Raw genomic sequence first — 23,148 nt, 5'->3', positions numbered from 1 at the left:
TTGTTTTCATGCAAGTCTAACCAGCATTTTGATGGCTTTGCTGAGGCCTGGCCCCGTCAATTCCCACTAATTATACTAGAACGAAGGGTCAGAAATCACTAAGTCTTGTAAGCAGGTGATACTTTTCCTTTTCAAGGTAGAGATTTATGTTCAGACTAAGTATGGGGCTGCTTTGGAAGGGGAAAAGAGGTTCTATTTCTGTTGCAGAGTTACCACAAATGTGTTAGCTTTTTAGCCTATCGTTCCTACTATCGTGCAGTGATTATTGGGAGTTTTTACCGGAGACTTCCAGTTCAGATATTTGATTTCCTAGACTATCTCCTAATTTTTTCTTATGATAGTAGGAATGAGCGCCAAAATCTATTTGCAATCATGCAATGTTGATTGTTGAAAAATGTTTTGCATAAGCAGATCTACATGAGATACAACGACAGAGTATTAAACCAATTAGCAATATATGATAAAAGAGGGTTTAATTGTTTGGAAATCCTGAAGTGAGAATAAATACGAGATGGCACAAGTGTTCTTTTATGTTGTGTATTCTGCATTTATTTTGACATAATCGTAACTTAAATCACATCCCCAAGCTTGCCCACTTCCCAATCCATCACCTGTTTGAAAGAAGAAATGAGGGAAATTAAATAAGATCAACAACAAAAGATGTAAAATCTCATTGTGCTCATTTATAGTAAAGTATACTGATGCAATGAGAATATGAGATGACAGATATCTTTCAGAATTTCTCTTTTTAGACATTATCTGTTGGGTAACTAAACATGAGTTGTCAACTATGCACAAAATCTTTATCATGATAAGATCGCACTAAATCTTTTTTATGATAAGATAGCACTAAATCTTAATATTTGAGAAGATGGCTGCCCAAATGAGCAAATACTAAATTCAGCTAGCCAACTTGTTCAACCACTAGAAATACAGCCCAGATTAGCTACCGAATGGCAAAAGAGCTAACACATTGTTTTCCGTTCTTCTTTTTAAAAATGAATAGTAGTTATTTAACTTGAAGAGAATTCAGGAGTCCTAGCCCTTTAACAACTAAGCAAATCTGCAGCCTAAGCAGGGACACGAGCATCACCCTAACTGAATTGTTTGGATTCAGTCTGAATCATTCAGATTATGGACAAACATTCTAAACCAATACTAGTATTCATTGTGTAAACAAAGGTTAGCAGGCAAAATTGCATATATATTTTTTCTTTTTTACAAAATTATGTGGATCCCACCCTCTAGGGGAGTGTTATCCCTTAACTGGCTAATTTTAGTGGACTTAGTATTTTGGATTTAACTATAGATAGGGAGAAAAATTAGCATTTGTATGCTTCATGAGTACTACAGAAACTTACCGACTGATATATGTATTTTAACTGTACTGTGGGTTTCACCAGCCTTCCTCAGATAGTTACTTGCTGCAGCACTGAAAACATCTCCAATAACTCAATACATTGTAAATACAAGCTGAGAAGAATTTGTAAAACAGAAAGTGACATGCTTAAAAGGCAATGTGCACATGTAAAATGCTTAGAAAAAAAAGTGCACCCACAACATGCATGCCTTCACAGAATCAAACCTGCACTCGTCTATATACAGGAGAGTCCTCTACCTCAAAAAATTCAGTTCTAAAACATGGGTATAAACTAGCTTGGGAAACAAAGTGTTCATGCTGGAATTTGGATGATGGCTACATTTTGGGGCTCTCAAAGTCAAAACTGCAACTGTGATCACAAAGTTGATTACCTTTTTTAACACACAACAACCAAAGAAGCATTGTATAGAAAAATTTCAAGATAATACCCTGTGCTGTGACAGGTACCAGATTTTAGTGACGCACCGATGGTAACAGTAAGTTATTCAAGGGAACCAGCCTATTCTCTCTTTCGCTCTCACCCCCACCCCACCAAAATAAAAAAGAAAAAAAGATAAGAACAGAAACTTATGATCAACTTCCACAGAGCATTGGAAATAATATATGTACACTGGGAGGAACTAAAATGAGGGGGAAAAAAAACATATGCAAGATCAAATCTTATAGAGAAAAGAACTAGTTCTTGGTTATGCCCCAGATTTTAATATAAAAGTCAAGCCTTAGAATTACCGGTCAAATGGTTGTGGTTCCCCAGCATCCATGAGCAGAATATCCCCTAGCAATACTCGAAGCTTGTTTTGGTGGAAAGAAATCCCTGCATAGCCTGCAGCAGCAGCAATGCGCCCCCAATTTGGATCTCTGCCATATACAGCGGCCTGCTTAACAAAACTGACAGAAGATTAGACTCTAATGTGAGATATTGGAAGGTTGGTCAAGTTTTAAAATCATGCCTTAACAAGTGAAGAAGATGCCACTGAGCGTGCAATCTTTGCTGCTTCAGCCTCACTGTCTGCACCTGCCACACTTACCTATACACCAAAGATAAAATTAGATAGAAGAATTCAACATATCAGCTGGTCACTTCTCTAAAATCACAGCATATTGCTGAGTTTGAAATCATAATTAAGTCATAAAGATTTTTTTAATTTGCAAGTTATATACACACAATGGGTCTTTAACCCACAACGCACAGCCTCACCCTGCAACCCATTATTACAGGAGGAAGTGCCATAATTTTTTTGCTTTTTCATTCTCTGTTAAAAAATCATGCTGGTTCTTTGTTTTGTTAATTAATTAATGCGTAAGAGGATACTGGTTCATAGATATGAGAGTTGTTCCCTCTCACATTGCTCCCCTAAGAGACTTGTTTCTTGTTAATAGTTGTGTTTATATCCAGTATTAATTACAATCAAGAGTAGGTTTGGTAGGTTACTATTAGATGTCCAATTTTATAGAATGGGGCAAATGTACAGCATCAAATTTGGCTCATAAGCATAAGATAACATTAACTTTAGATGCAGACCTCTATTAAGCATGTTGCTCCTTCTCCATCCCAAGCTATTGATTTGGCAAGACCTTGCATTACCTGAAAATTTGAAATTGATAAAACTTTGAATAAATTGAACTCAATACCTGGTTTAGATCCATACAATATTACAATTTGAGGCCCGTGACTAATTATGGCCCTTCTCATGAAATTATATAAAATGCAGGACCAAGTCCTAGGAACAAATTTGAGCACTACCAATTTTATTTTATTTTTGATAAATTAAAGCACTAGCAGTTGAAAAGAGTAAAGTGCAACACTACTTTTTTTTTTTAGTCCAAAAATAAAAGGAAAGAAAGATAGATATAAACAAGAAGAAAAAAAAAAACTTTTACAATCTTAGTGAACAAAAAAATTTCAGTAATGTTGGATTAGGAGGTGTAAATAAATACAAGGGTTTTGTTAGCACCAGGAGGAAGGGGAACAGAGGCATCCAAATACAATGGAAAGTTGGTGCAAGTTTTGCAGAAAACAGTTCTTTATCAATTAGAAGCAAAATAATACTTGTGAATTTATATGATTGAGTGAATAGTTTGATAGCAGCATAACTTACCGCATCAAGACATGCTTGGAGTTGCAATGCCTCGTAACTGTCTATGGAAGCTATCCTTTTTGATCCAGATAACCCACTAGCCAAAGCAATAACAGTATCATTGGTACTAGTATCTCCATCTACCTGTTGCACCAAATCAACCACCTGTTATATTTACAACTTTCATAATGTCCCAGAAGTGGGATTAATCACACCATGTCAAAAAGGAAACTTGGTTACTTATTCATGGCAACAAGCGTGCTTGCCAAAGATGACATATAGTTCATGGAACAGGAGTATTATATGCATATTTATAAGATAAGAAATTAGGTCATGTATATGCCTATATTCATCAATGTGAACTAGCAAAATTGTGTTCATTAAATATCTAGGAAGCAAAAACCTCTCTTAAGGCTAAATTATTAGGGGGAGACGAGGAGCATTCTGTTAATGAATAGGGGTGACTAGAAGAAATATTGATTACACAAAGAATCAATAATCATTAGGAAAAATAAAAAGCAAAGAGCAATGAACAAATTAGTTAAACCTCTGATTAGCATCAACTGAATGTAAATAACTTGGAAGTTCACACACCTACAGCAGATGTGATGGGCACTAGGAGAGCAACCATGAACAGAGGAACTGAACCAACCCAATCTAAAAGTTACCGGCTTGGTTCATTTTTCTTTGAATTTTGGTAATATTTGGGTTAATAAGTTTTCGAACCAACTGTACTCAAATTCAGTTCCAGGTCAAGTAGTCAAACCCCAACAAGAACTGACCATTAGGTGGATCACACATCATTCAATAGAAGACATCACCCCACTCCATATAAAGAGGACAATTTTACTTATCAGGAGAGAGAGAGAGAGAGAGAGAGAGAGAGAGAGGAAAACTTTACTTGTTTTCGCATTATGATTAATTGTATTGACAATGAAATTTACAGAGAGCTTTCATATGACATAATACCAAGACAAAGATGCACACATAGAATATATAGAAATATTGATATTAAGGAGAGGTAAAGGATGTGCAGGCCAAAGATTGGCGTCTAAACATCAAGCAGTCCAATATCAGGTAAAGTTCATCCCATTGACAGGAGATAATTAGAGAAACTGTAAAATGGGTATAAAAGTGAACTCCAGTGTGAATTACTGCATTCACAAACATTACATGCAAGAGACAAAAGAGGAGAGTTACTTATAACACCTAAATTAAAGGAAGTCTGTGTAAAAGAGGGCACAGCGAAAATTACAAAAATGATAGCCAAGTCAATAATCCTATAAAACGGACAGGCTTAAAGCAATGATATTCCATACAGTTATCTGGTTGAAACTCCTGTTTACAGCAATCTGCACCATCTTTCTCCAAATATCACTTGTAACCAGGGCATCAGTTGTTATTACCTGGAACACATAGAGCAATATAAAGGAATGGAAAAGAAATGTATGCTTCCCACAAAAGTTGCAAGAGAACCGTGAGGATACATACACCAAGCATGGTAGCCATATTTGGGTGGATCATCCCAGAACCTTTTGCCATTCCCCCAACTCTTACTGTTCTCCCTCCAACCTGAGGAATTTGTAACTTTTAAAGGCCTGTCTTTGCCGGGAAGTTAAATTTCCAAGAGTAATAATATTGAAGAATCCTAATTTCCTGGGATGCAAGTTCTGTAAGGTTGAGATAAGGCTATTCTATACATCCAACAACATTTTCTACAAAGGAAGAATGTTAACTTGCTTATTGCTTTTTATTGACAAGATACAGCCCATTGCTGAATCATACCATTTTCTTTAACATTAGATATTGTCCTTATTAAACTCTACAGAGTCACCAATTATGCATTAGAAATCAAGAAACCAACAAGAGTTGCTCCTGTTTGGTCCTTGATCCAGTATCCATATTCAATGCCTCATTTAAGCAAGTAGCACAATTATCTTCCAAGATATGTATGCTGATAATCATTGGTTTAAATTTGTCACGGTAACACATGCATGCAAATTGACACAGAAAACAAGTACTTGCACACCTGAGATTCAATTGCAATGCTCTTGCTGACAAGGTCAGTTGTTGTGATTGCCACTGCTGCAGAATCTGCCCTGCACATGTGCTGATAATATTCAAGAATGTTTTAATAAATATGACATAGGAGACTAAACAACCTATCTCAAGGAGATCACTTGAAGCTTATACATTTTTCAATACAATAGAAAAAATCAATATAGAAGATTGGAAGTAGAAAACATAGACAAGCAGTGCCTTCATAAACATGGATTAACGTCAATAACACAAACTAAAATGAAGAAAGCATGAGCATTACCCCTCAGTTGATGATGAGAGCAAAGCAACTAGTTTTGGAAGTGACTTTAAAAGTGCTTCCTGCATATGCATTAGAGTATCAATTATATGTAAAACATTGAAAGCAACAAGGCATGTTATTAATCAGACAAAAGAAATTGTGGCAAACAATTTCAGCTGATCTATTTGGTAGGCATGGTGCACATCAATGTGATCAGTATAACATACATAAGGTCACCAAGTTACCTTCTTTATTCTTTGACCAATTACACCAGTGGATTCAATCAACACTTCTTCTGGTCTCATTTGAAGTAGCTGCAGTAACGAATATTCTTAGTCTAATTAGCAAGAAAAAATTGAACCTGCACAACCACAATGATGGGAATGAAGTGTTCAAACTCTAAAGGCAGCATACCTCAGCAAGCATGTTGGCAGATTCTATCACATCCTGGTATCCTGCATCACCCTAGACATCATTGGTAGGTCATTTAGCCACACAAGACTTGGTTCACACTCAAAGCAACAACATTTTCCCCCCTATTCAATGAATCTCTCAAAGTAACAGGCTGACAGCAAAAATGTGGTTGACTTGAATAAACCCCTAGTCTTTGCACGGACATGGCCTCAGTGCCCCCGGGGGTAGAACAACCATTAACTTTGGTGTTTTACCACATTTTGACTGAAACTATGCAGTTACTGGACAGGAATGTACAAGCAAAGCATCTATATACTCAGATATCTTACCGTTGCCGCATTGGCTTGGCCAGCATTTATTAACACTGCACGTGCCTGATGAGTTGTCAAAATTGAGTCATTAGCAGATAGATAAGAAACTGAAAACATAATAATAAAAATATCTGAACAGCAACCACACAAAAAATCCCTATTTTGATTTATAGGCCATACTATGGCAAAATATGTGTTGAATGAGTAACTTATACATCAAATGTTCAAGGTAGCAAGCCCTTTAAAACAAAGTATTGTCAAAAATATAATCTAGCCAGAAACAAATAATAATCATAACAACTTCTAAAACTCATGCTAACTACAAGTTCACCCCTCCCTTAATTGATTTATGGTAGACAGAAAAAGGAGTTGAGTACCGTTCTTGAAATGTCTAACGCCTTCTTGCAGTATAACACTGGTGCAGCAGCAACCACATTTGTTGTAAACGCCCCTATAAATAAAATATTGACATGAAACTATATCTCCAATCAAATCCTTTCCTTGCTTAAATTCTCAAAGAGCCAATATTGTTCCAAGTGCACACAACTCAAGAAAAATACTTTAAAGACCATAAACAACTGGAAAAAAAATAAGTATTACTACAAAACAAAAGCATAAAAATGATTGAAACTAAATTTGCTAAGCAAAATGAAAGCTAGCTAACCTGCAGATGTGGCATCCACATCACAAGTTACAAGAGCAAGGTCAGGTTTCTCTCCCTTAGCACGCAAACCGCCATACATACCGGCAGCTTTGAATCCCTCTGCGGCAGTAACTCCCCCAGGAATCTACACATTATTCCATTTTCCTTACATTGATTACATATTTTACCAGTGACATTAAAATGCTTCTTTTTGACAAATACATGCAAATTATGTTTTCAAAAAATGAAAAATGAAAAATGATCACCTGCTTCCATGGGCCTTCAGGGAGAAAAATCGGAGCCTTTGGAATGTAATTGGAGGCGTCAATATTCCCAGTGGTTGAAACAGCACGTACTTTGAATTCCCTCTGAGACGAGCTAAACGAGCTCCAAATCTGTGACTGAGATATATACAGTTCCTTTATTCAACTATATTTTAAAAGTTTCTTAGCAACCAAACAGATTGTTGAGGCGAATATTACAATGTGAGAGAGTGATACTGACCTTTGGAGCACTTAGTGGTGGTGGTGTTGGCAGTTTCATCATGGAGACGCAGTGAGAATGAGGAGCATATAGACACAGATTATTCATGTTTGTTTGCGACGGTAAAGGTATTGTTTGGGTTTAAGTAAAGGTGAAGGGTTTTGTTTCTTTTTTCTTATTTGTAGGCGTTTTTATTTTAAAAAAAAGACGAGTGTGACAACCTTGGAAGGTGACAAAAATTGTTCCGACCAGTTCACCACCTTCCGAGGTTGAAACTTGAAAGACGAAGTTGAGAACTTGAGACCCTGTGCCAACTAAGGAGCCTCACTTCTCTCTTCATGCTACAAAAGCACCAACAAAATTTCTTAAGATCACTTACGGGTTCTTTGGTGAAAGGATAGTTTGGTAAGGATGTTCTAGCAGTATTATTTGTATTTTTAAAAAATAATATGGGTGAAAAAATGTGTATTATTGTTTAAGCATTTTTATTCAAAATAAACTATCAAACGATTCTCAAAAAAATAAAAAAATACTACCAAACAGTCTCATAGTTTTCATAGTTTTATTGAATTTTAATTAATCTCTAATTCTCTATTGGCCTTTTTTTTTCCCCCCTTTATGAGAAATAATTGCTTTTTATCACCACACAAATTTGACAACAAAATCCTTTACTAATTGAACTAACACACCCCACACTTTTCTATTGGTCTTTCAGTTAAAAAAATGAGTCTTAATTGTCCCACTAGTTTTTTGCCTTAGAGTTTAACAAAACATCTAATAGTTTCTTTGCCTGTGTCTAATGGAGCGGTATTATCTTTTAGGTGATGACAACATTTTCACTATCAAACACATCAGCTTAAACAAATCTGGAACTATTTCTGTTACCCACTCGGATTCAGATACACCTTTAACAAGGAATAAAAAAAAACGCTTTCCACTCAAAACAAACGTATTGAAACCTAAAAAAAAAAAACAAAACAAAACAAAAAACCGAGATGAGAGAGAGAGAGAGAGAGGGGCCTTTGACAACCTGATGAGAATCGTTAGATCCCTCTCAATTCAATCCATGGAAAATTTTGAAGGTAAAAGGACTTGGTTGTGTCAACAGACATTGAACTATTATTCATTTTTCACGGTGTCAATATAGGTACCCTGGGAAAACATTAGAGGGCCTTCTGAGATTCAGTGCATTTCAACTGAATTTGAAGTCGGAATCCTTAGAACCAGTCATAACAAGTTCCATACCACGTAAACAAAATTTTAGCAACACAATGAATAACAAAGTCCAGGCTAATAGCAATAGACCAACAATGCCTTGAATTAAAAAAGGTCAAAAAGTTTCATTTTTCTCAATGGTTAATGCAATAGAGTTCCATTTTCACCAATTCAACATGTATATTGGCTAAATAATGTGTAGTATAGTCTCAAACAGTCCTCATATCCCAATGAGATCCACTACAGCTTCTAATACATTCATCCACACCATCCAACAGTCCTGTTTGTTCTGAAACCAGTTTCGGAAGGCTCTTGCTGTGGCTGAGGTGGAGGTCTAGGCTCCCTTGGTTTGGCAGGGTCAACAAAAATAACCCATCCATCCAAGAACTTAGCATTCATTCCTTCTCTGGCCTTCTCAGCTTCTTCTATGGTTGCATATGAAACAAACCCAAACCCCTTTGATCTTCCAGTGGCTCTATCAGTTATGACTTTTGCTGCAGGATCATTAAGCCAGTTGGTCAAAGTGGAAGAATAAGGAAGGATGCAAGGAAGAAATATAACCAAAATATGTTTGCCTTTTACCATCAACAAGCTGGCCAAAAGGAGAAAATGCCTCTTCAAGCTTTTGATCTGTTGTAAGTCTGGAAAGACCTGTTTTTGTTACACAACACAAGGATAAAAGACGGTCATACTTCAAAATAAGAATTTCACGTAAATTGTAGGTAGACTCCCACTATCTTCAGTGTTTTACGTAGCATTAAGAAGAGATAGTAGGCACCTCCAAATTTGAATAAAATTGCTACTAATCCAGTATTCCATAATAATCAATGCCATCATGATAAAATACATTAGTTTTAATAACATAAGAAACGGGGCAAGTTACATAAGCTAATGATAAGTTGATAACCTCATAAGATGAATTAGAAAAGAAATATCAAATGTCCATGTGTGCCAAATCCATTTGTACTAACTACAGCCTCATATTGCTTCTCCAGTGCTAGTTTGATAGCAAATGCCAAATTTTGAGCAGGTATGTCAAGTAGACAAGGAAGATGCACCCAGCTCAAGATATTGGGAGATAAAGCCAGGCAGAATAGTTACTACTGGGCCGAGCTCAACCTATCTCACCCACCTTTAAACCCCTAAAACATCCAACAAATCGTAATGCATTTAAAGAAATTTATACTTAACTAATAAACCAAAATAAAAGTTAGATTTCATGATCCTCATGATCCGCCTCTTGGAAAATAATAGTAATTAATAACTTTTTCACAACTTTTAAAACTAACTCAGATGGTTCCATACCTAGATTCTCTAATTGGTAGCACAAGCTATAAAATGGGATCTGAGATGATTGAAGATTGATAAATTTTTATCCTAAATATCACTCATCAAAAAGTATTTATCCTAAACGTCAGTGCCCTTAAGTAGCAACATTCATCCACACCATCCTAAGATATCATAATATTTCCTTGAGCAATAAAACAAGCTCTACATTCAAGTGACAAAGGACAGATGGTGTTATGAGAACTAAGCACCTGCAAACATGATCAGGTAGATATTGTGAATACTTCCACTTGTTTTTATCAGAAATAAATATGCATATCCCTTACTTTGAACAAGCTTAGAATTCTTAATTTAAATGAGCATCACTGCTAAAACGCGAACAAGATCCATCAACAATGTCATCTAGAGATCAATTTAATTGGCACATAGCAGCGCCATCCAGGAAACTTGAAACCACACCCCAAAAAAATTAAATGATCTATCCTTAAATTTCAACACTTTCATTTTAGAAACCCCAAAATGAAAAGACATTTGAAATCACTTTTTTTTGTTACAGCTGTTCAACCAAAATAATGATCTATTTGATATTGACCTTAAAATTCAGAGCTTTGAAATACAGAAGATTTTAAATGCTACAAAACCAAGACAAAGATAATAATCAGAAAACAGATTGCACAATTGCTAACTCACTTTTTCGTAATATAGATTACAACCGGCTGATTAGACTGCTAAAGCTAAATCACAAGCACAAGGCATTTCTACCCTCTAAAGAATCACCCAATTGCTAACTCACTTTTTCTTGATATAAATCATAGCACAAATATATACAATATCAAAGTAAGACCCATGATAATCTAATCTAAAAGAAACAGAAGAAACTAGAATTTCCCATTTGATTGCTGAGAAAATGGGGGCAAGAAAGATATATAACTATTTAAAATAAAAATTAGAAAACTGGTCTAAAATGAATGACCCAAGATTTCCAAATCAAATATAGACTCACTTTTGTAACATTTACCGTACAATTTTCCCGGGAACCAAACGAAAAAACAAACTTCTCAGAAAAGAGTGAATGAGACGTACCACTGATAAAGAGCTTAGGGGAAGTGAGAGTGGTATTGAAACGAATGGAAGTGTACTGAGATTGAAGAATCGAAGACGCAGTGGAAGATCCTCCACCAAGAACGCGTCGAATGCCAGAGACGAAGGCCATTGTAGGAATTTGGGAATGATATTGGTTTGGGTTTTAGAGGATCAGCAAAACCCTAGTAAAACCCTCGATAGGACAGGAAGGTTGGAATGAGAAATATGTTATGTGAGAGAATCTTCTAGTTACGACTGATAGTCAAGTACCATGTGCAATCAACCAATCTCAAACGTCTGATGTTATTCATTTGTTTTGTGAACCCTTCGATGTTGTTTGCTGTTTTTTTTTAGTAGTGTCTACTGCACACTCTTGGACATATGTGAAAAATAAATGGTATATTGTAATAAAATAAATAAACGACTAGAAAAATAGTTATGAAACAGAAAGTGTGATTACTAGTTAGCTCAATTAGTAAAGTCTCTGATGGTTAAGTAAGAAATTTAAAATTCAATCTCTGCCTACGCCTACAGTGCTTCAATAAAAGTATATTTTTTTAGTTAAATAGTTATATGGCTAAATTTTAAAATAAAAATTTAAAGAACAACACATAAGTGGTCATTCATGCTTTCATATTATCTAAAAAAACAAGAAAAGTTTTCCTAAGTAATAGTTACTATCAATTTATAGCGAAACTTTCATATATATATATATATAGCCTTAGTAAATCGGTTGGTTTTAGGAGATATTCTAAAGTAAATGAAATATTATTGGATAATTGTTTGTGACATTAATAGTCTATTTGGATTGAGGAAGAAAAAGGAGAAGAGTAGAGTATAGTAAAACTTTACTTTACTCTACTCTCCTTCCTTCTCCCCTCAAATCAAACGAGCCGGCCGAATTTTATTACTAAAGGTCGCATAATAGAAGGCCAAATTTTTTTGAAGGCAATAGAAGGCCAAATTTGGGAAATGTATTGCAGTAAAATTTGGTTGGCATTTTTGCCAACTTATCTCTATTTCCAACATATATTAGTGTATGTGTAACGGATTTTTTTTTTTTTCTTTTTTGTTATTGTTCCTTCTCCTACTCTTTTTTTTATATACTAGAATTTCAATCTTTATCGTGATATGGATAAAAACCTATGACAATATGGAAATGGCTTTATTTTAGTAGTGCTAAAATTCTTTGCCTACGGAGAGAAATGGATCCCTAGGAAAAGACAATGCATTTCCACTCCATCATCAGTTTATATAGACATTCCATACCTTTCTTTTTGGATTTAAACTTTTAATCAAAGCAACTTATCTGCTTGTGATAGAATGCTTTTCTTCCACCTTTTACCTTATCTTGGATCTACTCCACTATCCTGGATAACAATTGTTGCTTTGATTTGTCTAGGCTTAAGCGTACCCAAAGTATTTCGAATGCAGAGTTGTTGATTTGAGGTCTAAAAGACTATACTGATGGATCTTTGGTTTAAAGACTTGCTTTTGTTGATAGAAAATTCCATGTGATTATGCTAATAGAGTACCCAATAATGTGCACAGGTTTAATTTTCATTTTGCTTTTTTGTTGGGTGTTAAAAAGGCTTCTACATTATCACTCAAAAAAAGAAAACATATAACAGTAAATCGCAAAAACACTGCGCTGCATGAGGGCCAAAAAAGTAAACCGAAAATAAGATTTATATACATACGAACAACCTGACTTCTACAAGAAAATAGCTTTCTCTTTATCAGGATCTTCAAGTACACGATAATGCCAACTAAATCAACTTTCTTCCTGAACAAAGGGTGACTGAGTTTTTGATAGACATTTTTGTACATATATGGAACTAGAGGAAAAAAAAAAAAAAAACAAAGTTCCAATAATACAAAAATAAAATTTACCGCATGCATGCGCAATAAAAGGTTAGCATGCACTGTTTTTCTTGTTCTACTTCCTCCTCTTTCCCTTCTTTCTTTCTTCTCTTTTTTCTTTTTATTTTTTTTTCTTTTATTTAACACTCCCTTCTCCGCCACTCTTCTCGTTCCTAGTTTGTACAAGAATAAAACAATGTAGCTGGCTGCTGGCTAAAAACAAAATAGCAGCACTAACACATGAAAATAGAATCACTTATACAAAAATTAATGAATAAGTCTTCCCATCTTCATTGATGGAGTCATTTTGGACATGGAGAAGCTATCACTCCATTATTTGCTGCACAGCCTTCTCTAGCATTGCTGTTCCCTTGAAAATTGTGAGCTGGACCTCCCTCAGATACTTCGACAACTGGCCAGTAAAATATATTTATCAGTCAATAATTGTTTCACATTCACTATTTAGCAACATGAAGATGGAATATGAAGTTCAATACCATTCTAAATAAGACTATAATAGTAAAAAGAAAATGCGTCCACCATCATATTTCATTAACTAATGGGCAATGAAAAAAAAAGCTAGACAATAGACACTCGTGTTATACAGGAGTAATTCTTAGGTATTCCCGGAACACGGAGAATAGTGCTCCCTCCTCTCACATTTATGGTGAGGTCCGCTCATTAAATTCATGGTGGGATCTACCATGAATGTGAAAAGAGAGAGCACTATTTCACTATACTCCGGGACTACCTAAGAATTTTCCGTCATACAGATCTCTAAAACGGGAACTTAATCCGACCCTTCAAACATTCGGACATTTTTCCAAAGTTTCTCCTTTTCTTTGAACATGTTATTTACTGGGGAAATTATATTTTTTATTTAGGGGTGGTTTCAAATTTAACCCCATATTTTTAGAAGATTCAAATAAACCCTATAATTTATAAAAGTTTCAACTCAAACCATAAACCCACTACACAAGATGTTGTAAATTAATAAATAAATAAGTACTTATATAAAATGGCACCATACATATTGGATTAAATAACAATCATATATAATAGACACAAGTTCGATAATCACAAGGTGTTGCTTTTTTTAAGAGGTGTAAAGTTTCAATTGAAACTTTTTGCAAATGTAATGAAACTTCTGAAAGTAAAGAGCTTAATTTGAAATCACCCCTATGGGGCTTAAAATGTAACTTATCCTATTTATTGTGCACAGCTCCATGGCTAAACATCACCTCCACCCTCCAAAAGAATGCAATGGTGCACAGGGTCATGGGTTGAAGTCCCATGGTTCTTTCACTTACTGATCAAAAAAGGAAAGGCAGCTTAATGTTTTCTCAGTGTTCTTTAACCTGTTCAGATGACTGTTTCATTCTTTTCTGTTTATATATTTTTTTCCTCTTAAAGTTGTCTGACATTCAGATAACCTATAACTAACTTGTCCAAAAAAAAATCAGGTAAATAATATATTTTTAATCTGCATGAGTCCACTGTCACAGAATTCACTTACTCTCTCCTCACTCATCTTTCTGAAGCCTAATTTCTTTGTCCAAATTGACTCAGCATCCTCGGCAGCAGGGAGCACCAGGTTTTGCACATCCATGGAAACAAGCAACCTCTCTATACATGAAAACAATGCTTGGAAATAACCCTAAAAATAAAAACAATTAATTGATTACCCATAAAAAACAAGTAATAATCAGGAAAAGGAGGGCAAGAAAGGGGGTGGGGGGGGCAATATTAACGTCTACAACATAGCAAATTTAAAAAACAACATGAAACTGTGAAAGTACTGACTTTTCCTTGATGTTCTCTACTGGTAGCCACTAGAGGAAGCTCAGCTACCTCTCTGCCAAAAATTCGGAGAAGACCAGCTGATACAACAACGGACCTGTGCATGCATTAAACCATTAAACATATGATGATTGAAATGTCTAGAATAAATCTCAAGAAACCCTAAACAGAAACATAATCAACATTGTGCCACGAAAGAAACATACTTCACAATTAAAACAACACAATACATTCCTCCAAACTCTTGCCCAGATATATTTCTCCTGCAAAATACAATAGAAAAATAAAAACACATTATGGAAATTGCCAGAATAACCAAACATTCAAAATAAAGTCATAAGAAGTTTAATATTAGGCCCAAGCATGCAATTAGAAATTCTAAACAAATTGTTTAAATGGACCTAATTGCAGTGTTTAAATGAAATGCTAAACAAATTGTTAAGGTTAGACAAGGAAAAAAAAAAGAGGTAATTAGAATATTCCTGTGTTTAAATGCAATATTCAAAAAGGTATTTTATTTTATTTTTATTTATTTTTAAATCATCCTGGTTAACCAAGGAAAGATAATTTTATGGGTAAATTTCTTTTGCTTCTAAAACATCGAATAATAGTAGTAGCCATAATAACGTGTTTGCTCATAAGATAAGACCTAGGACAGTAATTAAAAAAAGGTTGTTTGACATCAGCGAAATAGCAAGATAGGTACCCACAAGACCTGCTATATAATGGTGTTCCAAAATATAATGCCTCACACGTCAACTGTTAAACAAAACATATGCTAGTAGCCTAGTACAAGAACCAAATGCCTATATTCTTCTCACCAACTAGTCCCACATTTACAACAGAATCATACATTTAGCCACCTCAACTCTTTTTGGGGTAAGTAAATGCCACTTCAACTATCGCAAAATATTTATGGAAATCATTATAAAATGCTAGCAAAACACACACTGCACACACACCCACAAGAGAGAAGAATGAAAACAAAAGGCAGTGTAATAAGCACATGTCAAATACTACTTACCCATAGACCATAACAGGAATTAGATCACGACCCGATTTTGCAATAATAGGGTCAAAACACTCCTGGCAAAAATATAGGACAAAATATTAGTCAAAAGAGGATAACAATTAATAACTCTAATAACTATAGCATAACCAAGTTCTCCAGACACAAGCACACAATTATAAGATTTAACAGCAATGGGGAAAAAGGAATGACAACTAAAATATTTTTCATCAAACAAGACTTTAAAAGCAGATAATCAACAACGGGGAAACTTGGTTCATATTCACCACATTTTATCAATCAAGGTTCCGAGTGACTCTTTTCACAAGATATCACTGTTTTGTTAAGAGAACAAGTTGGGATCCAACACAGTATATAAACAACTTACTCGAAAAATAGAAGTAGCTGTTGAAAGCAAGGGTAGATGCTCTGGATAGCGACTTTTTCCACTCATAATTTGCCACTGAACATCATTTGCATCCCCATCAATAAATAATCCTTTATCTACATGCTTGTTGCTTATTATGTTAAACAATGAAGCAGGAACTGTCTCTGTTCCATGGGAAACTGAATTCTGTAGAGCCACATGGATCTTATCACAGTCATCACAGCAGAACCACTTATCCTTGGGGAGTTCCTGGGGTATGATCGAAGGAAAATATATAAGCCCCTTTAACAAGCCTTATAAGAAAAAACTATTAAAAGGTTCCCAGACTTACTTCTAGATTGCATAGCCCACTGTCTCGCAGACATCCGACATGGAACTCCCTCTCACACTAAACAGAAATAAAGAGTTGGGATAAAAAAAAATGTCTAAAAAAATTATCAATACTAAAATTGATGCTTGCATGCTTAAGGGGAAAATGAGAGCCATACTTGGTCACAAAGCATAACTGTTCGCTCATCAAATTTAGCAACACTGAAATCATGAGCCCTAAGAACAAAACAAAAATTGTTGAACGATTGGTTAGCCTAATTATAAAATCAAAAGAGGAAGTGCATCGCTGGCACATAATATAATGCTAACTAATCAACATAAACAAGAAAACAAATGAAAAAAAAGAAACTTCCACTTCAAAAGGCAAAAACAGATCTTCCACCAAGAGGAAGTCCCTTCTTTACTAGTTTTTTCTTCTTTGATAGGTACCCCTTCATTAGGGCTAAATAATCCAATCCATACACAAAACATAAGCAACTAATCTATAACATTTTAAAAACAGTTAACCCATTGCTTTGTCAAGCATCCATTTTTCCACCCAACATTATTGATTTAAATCCACATTTATTCCATTAGTTCCCTGCACCTGCTCCCAATCACCAAAAAATTCTTTCAAGAACTGTGTAGGACGATAATGACCAAGTGCCGAAATTAATAACAGGTTGATAAGAACCCCTTCCCAAGCAATTACAAATTAAAAAAGTATCTAGCAGGGGGAAGAGAGATAAAGAAGATGAGGTGAACTAGAAAAATAAAGACCACAAATCCACAAAGACATGCACAGGAAGCATTTTTTATTTGGAAAGAATAGGATAAGAAAAATAAAACTCCCTTGTGTAAACTGAAAAAAGCACATAAATGAAAACAAAAACAGGAAAAACAAAGGATAAATCTGTTTCAATCACCCACTACACATCAAAGGGGAAATATAAGGTTGATCATATCTTAAACATGATTCTGTCAGATGCCAAACAATTTAATCAAGTCAAAGAATGTCAGAGATACCATATTACCAAGACCACATTTGGCAACAAGTCACAAAATTTTGTGTATCATCATCTCACATAACCAAATAAAAAATAACAACATTTTGCTATTTTCAGGGATAACAAATTATAAATTAGAGCAACCAACCTGCAAACAACACAACCACCATATTCAGATTCAGGTGCTTTGACAACTCGTGTCAACCGTATAACAATTGGTCTCACAAGACTTGAAGATTCTCCAGCAGCAGATTTTCTGCCAGGGCCAGGTTTTTCTATACAATTTGGACAATGCCAATCACCTTCAGGAACACACTCTAAATCCAAACAAGCTGCAACACAAAAAAATCCAGCTGAAACAAAATTGAAAGAAAACTGTATACCGAAAAAGCATTAAGAGTAATTTAGACAAAGAAGTAATCATATTGACCAACATCACCGCCATGTTCAAAAAATAATGTTTGGTTCTATTCAGATCCAAATGAAGAGTACAATACACACACACGCGCACACACACACGCACACACACACACACACACACACACACACACACAGACATATACATATAAAAGAAGAAGAAGCTGACATGTCTTTCTAAGGTCTTTTTCTATATACAAATGTCTTTTGAAGGTAATTGGAAATGATATAATAAGGTATTCATATCTGAGAAATTGGGCTGGCAGTATTGGATTGAGAAGACTCCTCGACGTAAAACAAAGACCATTCCTTATATAGTGGAAGCAATATGAGTCAAGTTATATGTCCTGTTAGTGCAAGATAAAGCTGAAGAAAGGTGTGAGGCAAGATAGTATGAAAAGACAAGGTAGCCTTTATATTTTATGCACAATTCAAGTATCTAATAAAACTTCAAACAAAATTGAGAAACCAATATAACACATATGGAAAGCTAACACACAATGTACAACTTATTTTCATTTTTGAACAAAATGTAAAACTTTTCAAAGCATCACCTTTTTTTAAGGTACAGCTGCACTTTTGCACAATAAATAAAATAAACTGATGAAAGTAAGCTCATCCAAATACACTATGATCTTTAACACCAACTAAATCCAAGCATAAAGCAATACAGAAAATCAGAAGCTAGGTACCACCTGCATGAAAAGACCGTGGGCATCTATCACAGGCAATCAAATCCCCCCCATCTCCACACACTGCACACATATCATCACTGCCACCTGTGGTAAGGTTTTGTCCACTTGCCAATGAAATAGCTATATCATGGAGTGTCAAACCATTAGAGATATAGATGTGGCGGTAGCTGCAATAAGACATATAAACTAATTACATTACAGCAAACTAACTCAAACAAGAATCACAGTACTTTAAAGGCTACTCACGGTTGACGCCTGGCAGCCATTCCAGCATGTGCTTCAAACTGTGAAGGGCTAATCTGTTCACAGGTACAAGTGATAGTATTGTTAAGCAATAGAGAGAGGCAGGGAGAAACAGGTAAACAAGCATGCAATGCAAATTTCAAAACTTGATGTGGTCTATACAACTCAATGATCATACCTCTCTGTCACAGCATCCACAGACAATACCATTCCCCTGCTTGTAGCCACCTAATATTTTCTGTAAAAGAAAAGAATAAAGAACCACATCAGCAGAACATCCACCATAACAAGAACCAATCACCAACACTAAAATATTTCAATACCTGTCCTTTGACATAGTAAGCCAATTCAGCACCATCTGGAAGTCCATTTGGCATGAAAAGCAACCGGTGTAGATCATTATCCCTGCCAATTCAAGAAAACTCCCCAAGTAAGCAAGTATAAACCCCATTAATAGACATCCTATTGAAATTGGGAAGAAGCATAGTAGAAGATGAAAACAAATACCTTTTCCTAGTGCCACCATCAGTAGTTTTCTTCTGTTGTGTAATTGAGCTAGAAACATAGGAGTTTGGTCTACAAAACAAGTATAGGGTTGGCGTCCAAAACAGAACAACGCATATAGTTCAATAAATCAATTTAGTGAAGAAGAATGTAGATTGCTGAACGAGAAATGTATGGAGAAAAACAGAGAGAGAGAGAGAGAGAGAGAGAGAGAGAGAGCATACTTTTTCATTGCATATTTCTGCTCTTCATATGCCTCTTTCATATACATTTTCCTTTCAAAATAGTTGTTCTGCACAAAGGAACATGAAGCAGGGCTAACACTTTCTTCAAAAGCTGGACTGGAGAAGCTAGAAGTTTCAAGAAAGCAACGTTGTTAACCCAAATAATTAATCATAAACAAGTTCAGTTGCCATGCCCACCAGAAACACAATCAAGAAAGCAACTAGAATCTAGGCTTAATAAAATCATGCACAAACTTTATGCAAATTGATGGTGTCTTCCACAAATATCTACAGGTAGAAAAATTAATTTCTTTGCACTACATGAACCAAATTAACCAAGCCCTGTGGATCAATCCAAAGGGCAGCAGAGCTTGCACCAACTAATGGAGATTAGTAATGTTTTACCTCATATGTGAATGAAGCAACAGAGGAAGCTTGCGGTTATAATTTCGATTGATTATAACCTTTCCATCACTCTGTTGAAGACTTTCTGCAGGGTATAAAAGAACCTCAAAGTCTGAACAAGACCATAAAAGAATAGACACACAACATTTGTTTTCTTCATCTTCTCTCTTTTCCTATGCTAGCTCTCATTACAAGTGTGTGTATATGTATATATATATATATATGCAACCTCTCCCCACCCCCCCCCCCTCTTCTTTTTGGTTCATTGGTTCATATGTAACTAAAAAAAAATATTTAAATGATTTTTTTTTTAATATTATTCGTAAATCACACACGGTCACATGAACCTAGTGGGTTTGAAACAATAACACCTCACCTTCGACCAACACTTGTGAGGGAAGGAAGTGCCATTTGAGGCAGACTCCAAATAAAACAATTTAAAAGATCAAATAACAGTCATCACCTTTCCAAAGCTGGAAGAACTCCTCATTGACAGATGATCCGGCCGAATCCTTTATCACTTGATCAAGTATGCTGAGTGGTGCAGTCTTCAGTTCTTGTATAATACTATAAATTGGCCTCCCATTCTCCAAGTATATGTGATTATTTGGATGTCTTGTCTTGACACCAGCATGCTGCTCAAACTCATAGGCACTTAAAACCTGTGCATACCATTCAATCAATCATTAATCACCGCTACCAAACAAAAGCCAGCCCCAGTAACCAGAAACAATTAAAACTGCACGACTTACTCTCGAAAAATCACAAGATGAACAAGAACACAAATATCCACCACCATTTATCATTCCCTGAAGCTCTATCTGACAACCATTTAAAAACAACATATCAATCCCAAACAAATATAAAACTTTAAACAACGACCCAATGAACTATAATTTACCTTCCCTGAAGTAGAAACATACTTCACTCGAGCCCCATCAAGAATACCAGTAGCTAACAGCTTCTTGACATTTGTAGGAACAACCTTCTCAGACACATTAAACTCATTATTAGAACTACCTAAACCCGATTTTCTGGGTCCGAGATACTCCTTCCCATATGTGCTTTCTACCATGCCCCTACCAGAATCAATCATTGCCACCGAATAATCTCGTTCAAAATGGACTCCATATGACATGCCATTAGCAACCCCATTAGTCTCAGGCCGAGACACCATTGAAGCACACGACTGGTTATCATAGTCCTCCCTTCTTTTACTAAACTTAAACGTAATTTTTCGTATTCCAGTAGACCGAACATCCTTGGGAATTTCCATCACAACCCGGGACGTCTCATCAGCATCATGAGAAGTGTCATTGTCATTGTCATTGTCATTGTCACCGTGGTGGCTCAATGTGTCGTCTGAACTCGAACTCGAGTTACTACTCCCCAAACATGTGGAGGTGACTTCACCACACTCCACCTGGTTGTTGCTCCCATTCTCATTCTCATTCTCATTCTCATTCCCATTCCCAAGTGCAGGTGATTGGCTAGTGAATTCCTGAACACTAGTAGACCCGTTCTGCTTCGGCGAACAAGTGTTTGGGTTCGAAACTTCTGACCGAATGTCTTCGTTCGAAACCTCCTTCGCTTGCTTCTTGTTTGGAAACAACGGTTCCTCCGCCTCGTCTTCTTCTAGAAGATACTGATGATCGCGCTTCAATTCACTCGTGAGGTTCTCGTTTTCACTGACTCCATTTGTCAGTACATCCAAACACACTGCTCCTTCCTCTCCCATTCAGCCACAAAATTCAATTCCTCCCAAACAGTAAAACTGAGCGAAAGCATTCAAAAACAAACAGCACGAGAAGCCAAAATCCCTAACTCAAGCAAAATATATTTGAATTTGAATTTGAAATTTGAACTTGAATTTCAACGTTGGCTTCTATATAACAGCAAAAATATATATTTCGTAACCTCCACGCTAGAAATCCTAAAACAAACCAAACACATTAAAAAAAAAAACCGTTATTGTAATCAATAACCGCCTGAGCTGCATTTTTTTTTTCAAATTTGAAATAATGAAAAGAAAAAAAAAATTACCTTCAAAGCTTTGTATAAATCCAAATCTGCAAAAAGAAATCAAATCGAGAAAAACAAAGGGCCCTTGGAGTGAGAAATTTGAATCTTACAGATCTGAGATTTGCGGAGAGAACGAAAGCTTTTTTGGTTCTTCTAAAGCCAGAGATCCAAATAAGAATATAGCGCGCGATTTGATAGGATTAGGGTTTTTGTTTTGTGTTTGTGTTTTGGGAAAAAAGAAAAGGTAAAAAAGAAAACAAAATTGATAAAAAGGCAAACGTGCTGAGCGGCAACAAACTGAAACGAAAAGCTGGTTTCGCGGTCCAGATTTAATTTCGAGAAAGAGAGAGAGAGAGATAAAAGAGTAGGAAAGAGTTGAAAAGACAGCAAAAAAAAAAATTAAATATTATATAGTAAACAAAAAATCAGGATGGAGTTTTGGAAGGAACCAGAAGAGCTGGAAGTGGATAAACGTGATGGAGCCCACTTTAGCTGACCTGTAATGTGTCTCCACGTGGCATATTTTGCGGCTTGAAACTGAGGACCTAGGACTTTGAGTATAGGATCACTGACCTGTCACAAACAATTTGACACCATTTAAACACTTGGCAAGGCAAGCTGAGATTCGATTTTTTATGCTTTTTTAACTTCTAAAAAAACTTTAATATTATTAGGCAGAGGATGTATATTATTTATATTTTAAAATTTTTTTATGTTCATTAATTTTAAGTTCTTTGATTTTTGTATAGTATTTTACTTTTAAGAAATCAAGTATTAGGTTTAATTTTTTTTTTTGTAAATTTTATAATATTAAATGGATTATAAATATTTAAGATAGTGATGATGCAAAAAAAATCAGTAGCTTGGATGCTTCGGACTTAAATTGACCACTTGCTCTCTCAATGGCCTAAAAAAGAAAAAAAAAAGCGATCAAAAGTGATCGGGGTTGCCGGCCAAGAACCCTCCGATGGCGAAGTTAGTTTCCTCTATATTTTTGGAGTTCCAAGTTTTTGGGAGCAGTAAAAAACGTACCTTTCATTGGTCTGAACGGGTGTTTATATAGTGTCC

The 23,148-nt window shown here is 35.5% G+C and overlaps 3 protein-coding genes across 5 annotated transcripts; all 3 read right to left on the bottom strand.

Moving 5' to 3' along the window:
- Positions 1–363: 363 nt before the first annotated feature.
- LOC142611450 (arginine biosynthesis bifunctional protein ArgJ, chloroplastic-like) lies at positions 364–7,976 on the bottom strand. Of its 2 annotated transcripts, none has more exons than XM_075783571.1 (17): positions 7,631–7,843; positions 7,393–7,521; positions 7,148–7,271; positions 6,861–6,934; positions 6,502–6,546; positions 6,173–6,223; positions 6,004–6,072; positions 5,780–5,838; positions 5,489–5,558; positions 4,951–5,031; positions 4,779–4,865; positions 3,481–3,603; positions 2,904–2,966; positions 2,332–2,409; positions 2,111–2,256; positions 1,362–1,432; positions 364–611 (listed from the first exon to the last, which is right to left on the bottom strand). In XM_075783571.1, the coding sequence occupies exons 1-17, from the start codon at positions 7,715–7,717 to the stop codon at positions 529–531; spliced, it is 1,440 nt and encodes a 479-aa protein (XP_075639686.1). In that variant the 5' UTR covers positions 7,718–7,843; the 3' UTR covers positions 364–528. The 2 variants fall into 2 exon arrangements, with proteins under 2 accessions (XP_075639686.1, XP_075639685.1); XM_075783570.1 differs by having other exon boundaries at positions 419–611; positions 7,393–7,527; positions 7,631–7,976.
- A 924-nt stretch (positions 7,977–8,900) lies between these two features.
- Positions 8,901–11,520, bottom strand: LOC142611449 (organelle RRM domain-containing protein 2, mitochondrial). Its single transcript, XM_075783569.1, has 3 exons — positions 11,195–11,520; positions 9,407–9,475; positions 8,901–9,318 (listed from the first exon to the last, which is right to left on the bottom strand). Exons 1-3 carry the CDS (start codon positions 11,322–11,324, stop codon positions 9,083–9,085), a joined length of 435 nt encoding a protein of 144 aa, XP_075639684.1. The 5' UTR covers positions 11,325–11,520; the 3' UTR covers positions 8,901–9,082.
- Positions 11,521–12,866: 1,346 nt separating this feature from the next.
- Positions 12,867–22,457, bottom strand: LOC142610366 (uncharacterized). Of its 2 annotated transcripts, none has more exons than XM_075782169.1 (20): positions 22,102–22,457; positions 20,960–21,991; positions 20,811–20,879; positions 20,522–20,720; positions 20,059–20,143; positions 19,654–19,779; positions 19,433–19,501; positions 19,249–19,330; positions 19,104–19,163; positions 18,929–18,981; positions 18,683–18,849; positions 17,719–17,902; positions 16,743–16,800; positions 16,586–16,642; positions 16,255–16,503; positions 15,882–15,943; positions 15,064–15,120; positions 14,861–14,954; positions 14,574–14,714; positions 12,867–13,469 (listed from the first exon to the last, which is right to left on the bottom strand). In XM_075782169.1, the coding sequence occupies exons 2-20, from the start codon at positions 21,794–21,796 to the stop codon at positions 13,383–13,385; spliced, it is 2,736 nt and encodes a 911-aa protein (XP_075638284.1). In that variant the 5' UTR covers positions 21,797–21,991; positions 22,102–22,457; the 3' UTR covers positions 12,867–13,382. The 2 variants fall into 2 exon arrangements, with proteins under 2 accessions (XP_075638284.1, XP_075638285.1); XM_075782170.1 differs by having other exon boundaries at positions 19,654–19,770.
- Positions 22,458–23,148: the final 691 nt, after the last annotated feature.

Source organism: Castanea sativa, chromosome 9, assembly GCF_040712315.1.
Source record: "Castanea sativa cultivar Marrone di Chiusa Pesio chromosome 9, ASM4071231v1".
NCBI classification, from domain to species: Eukaryota; Viridiplantae; Streptophyta; class Magnoliopsida; order Fagales; family Fagaceae; genus Castanea; species Castanea sativa.
This window is presented reverse-complemented; position numbering and strand designations above follow the sequence as displayed.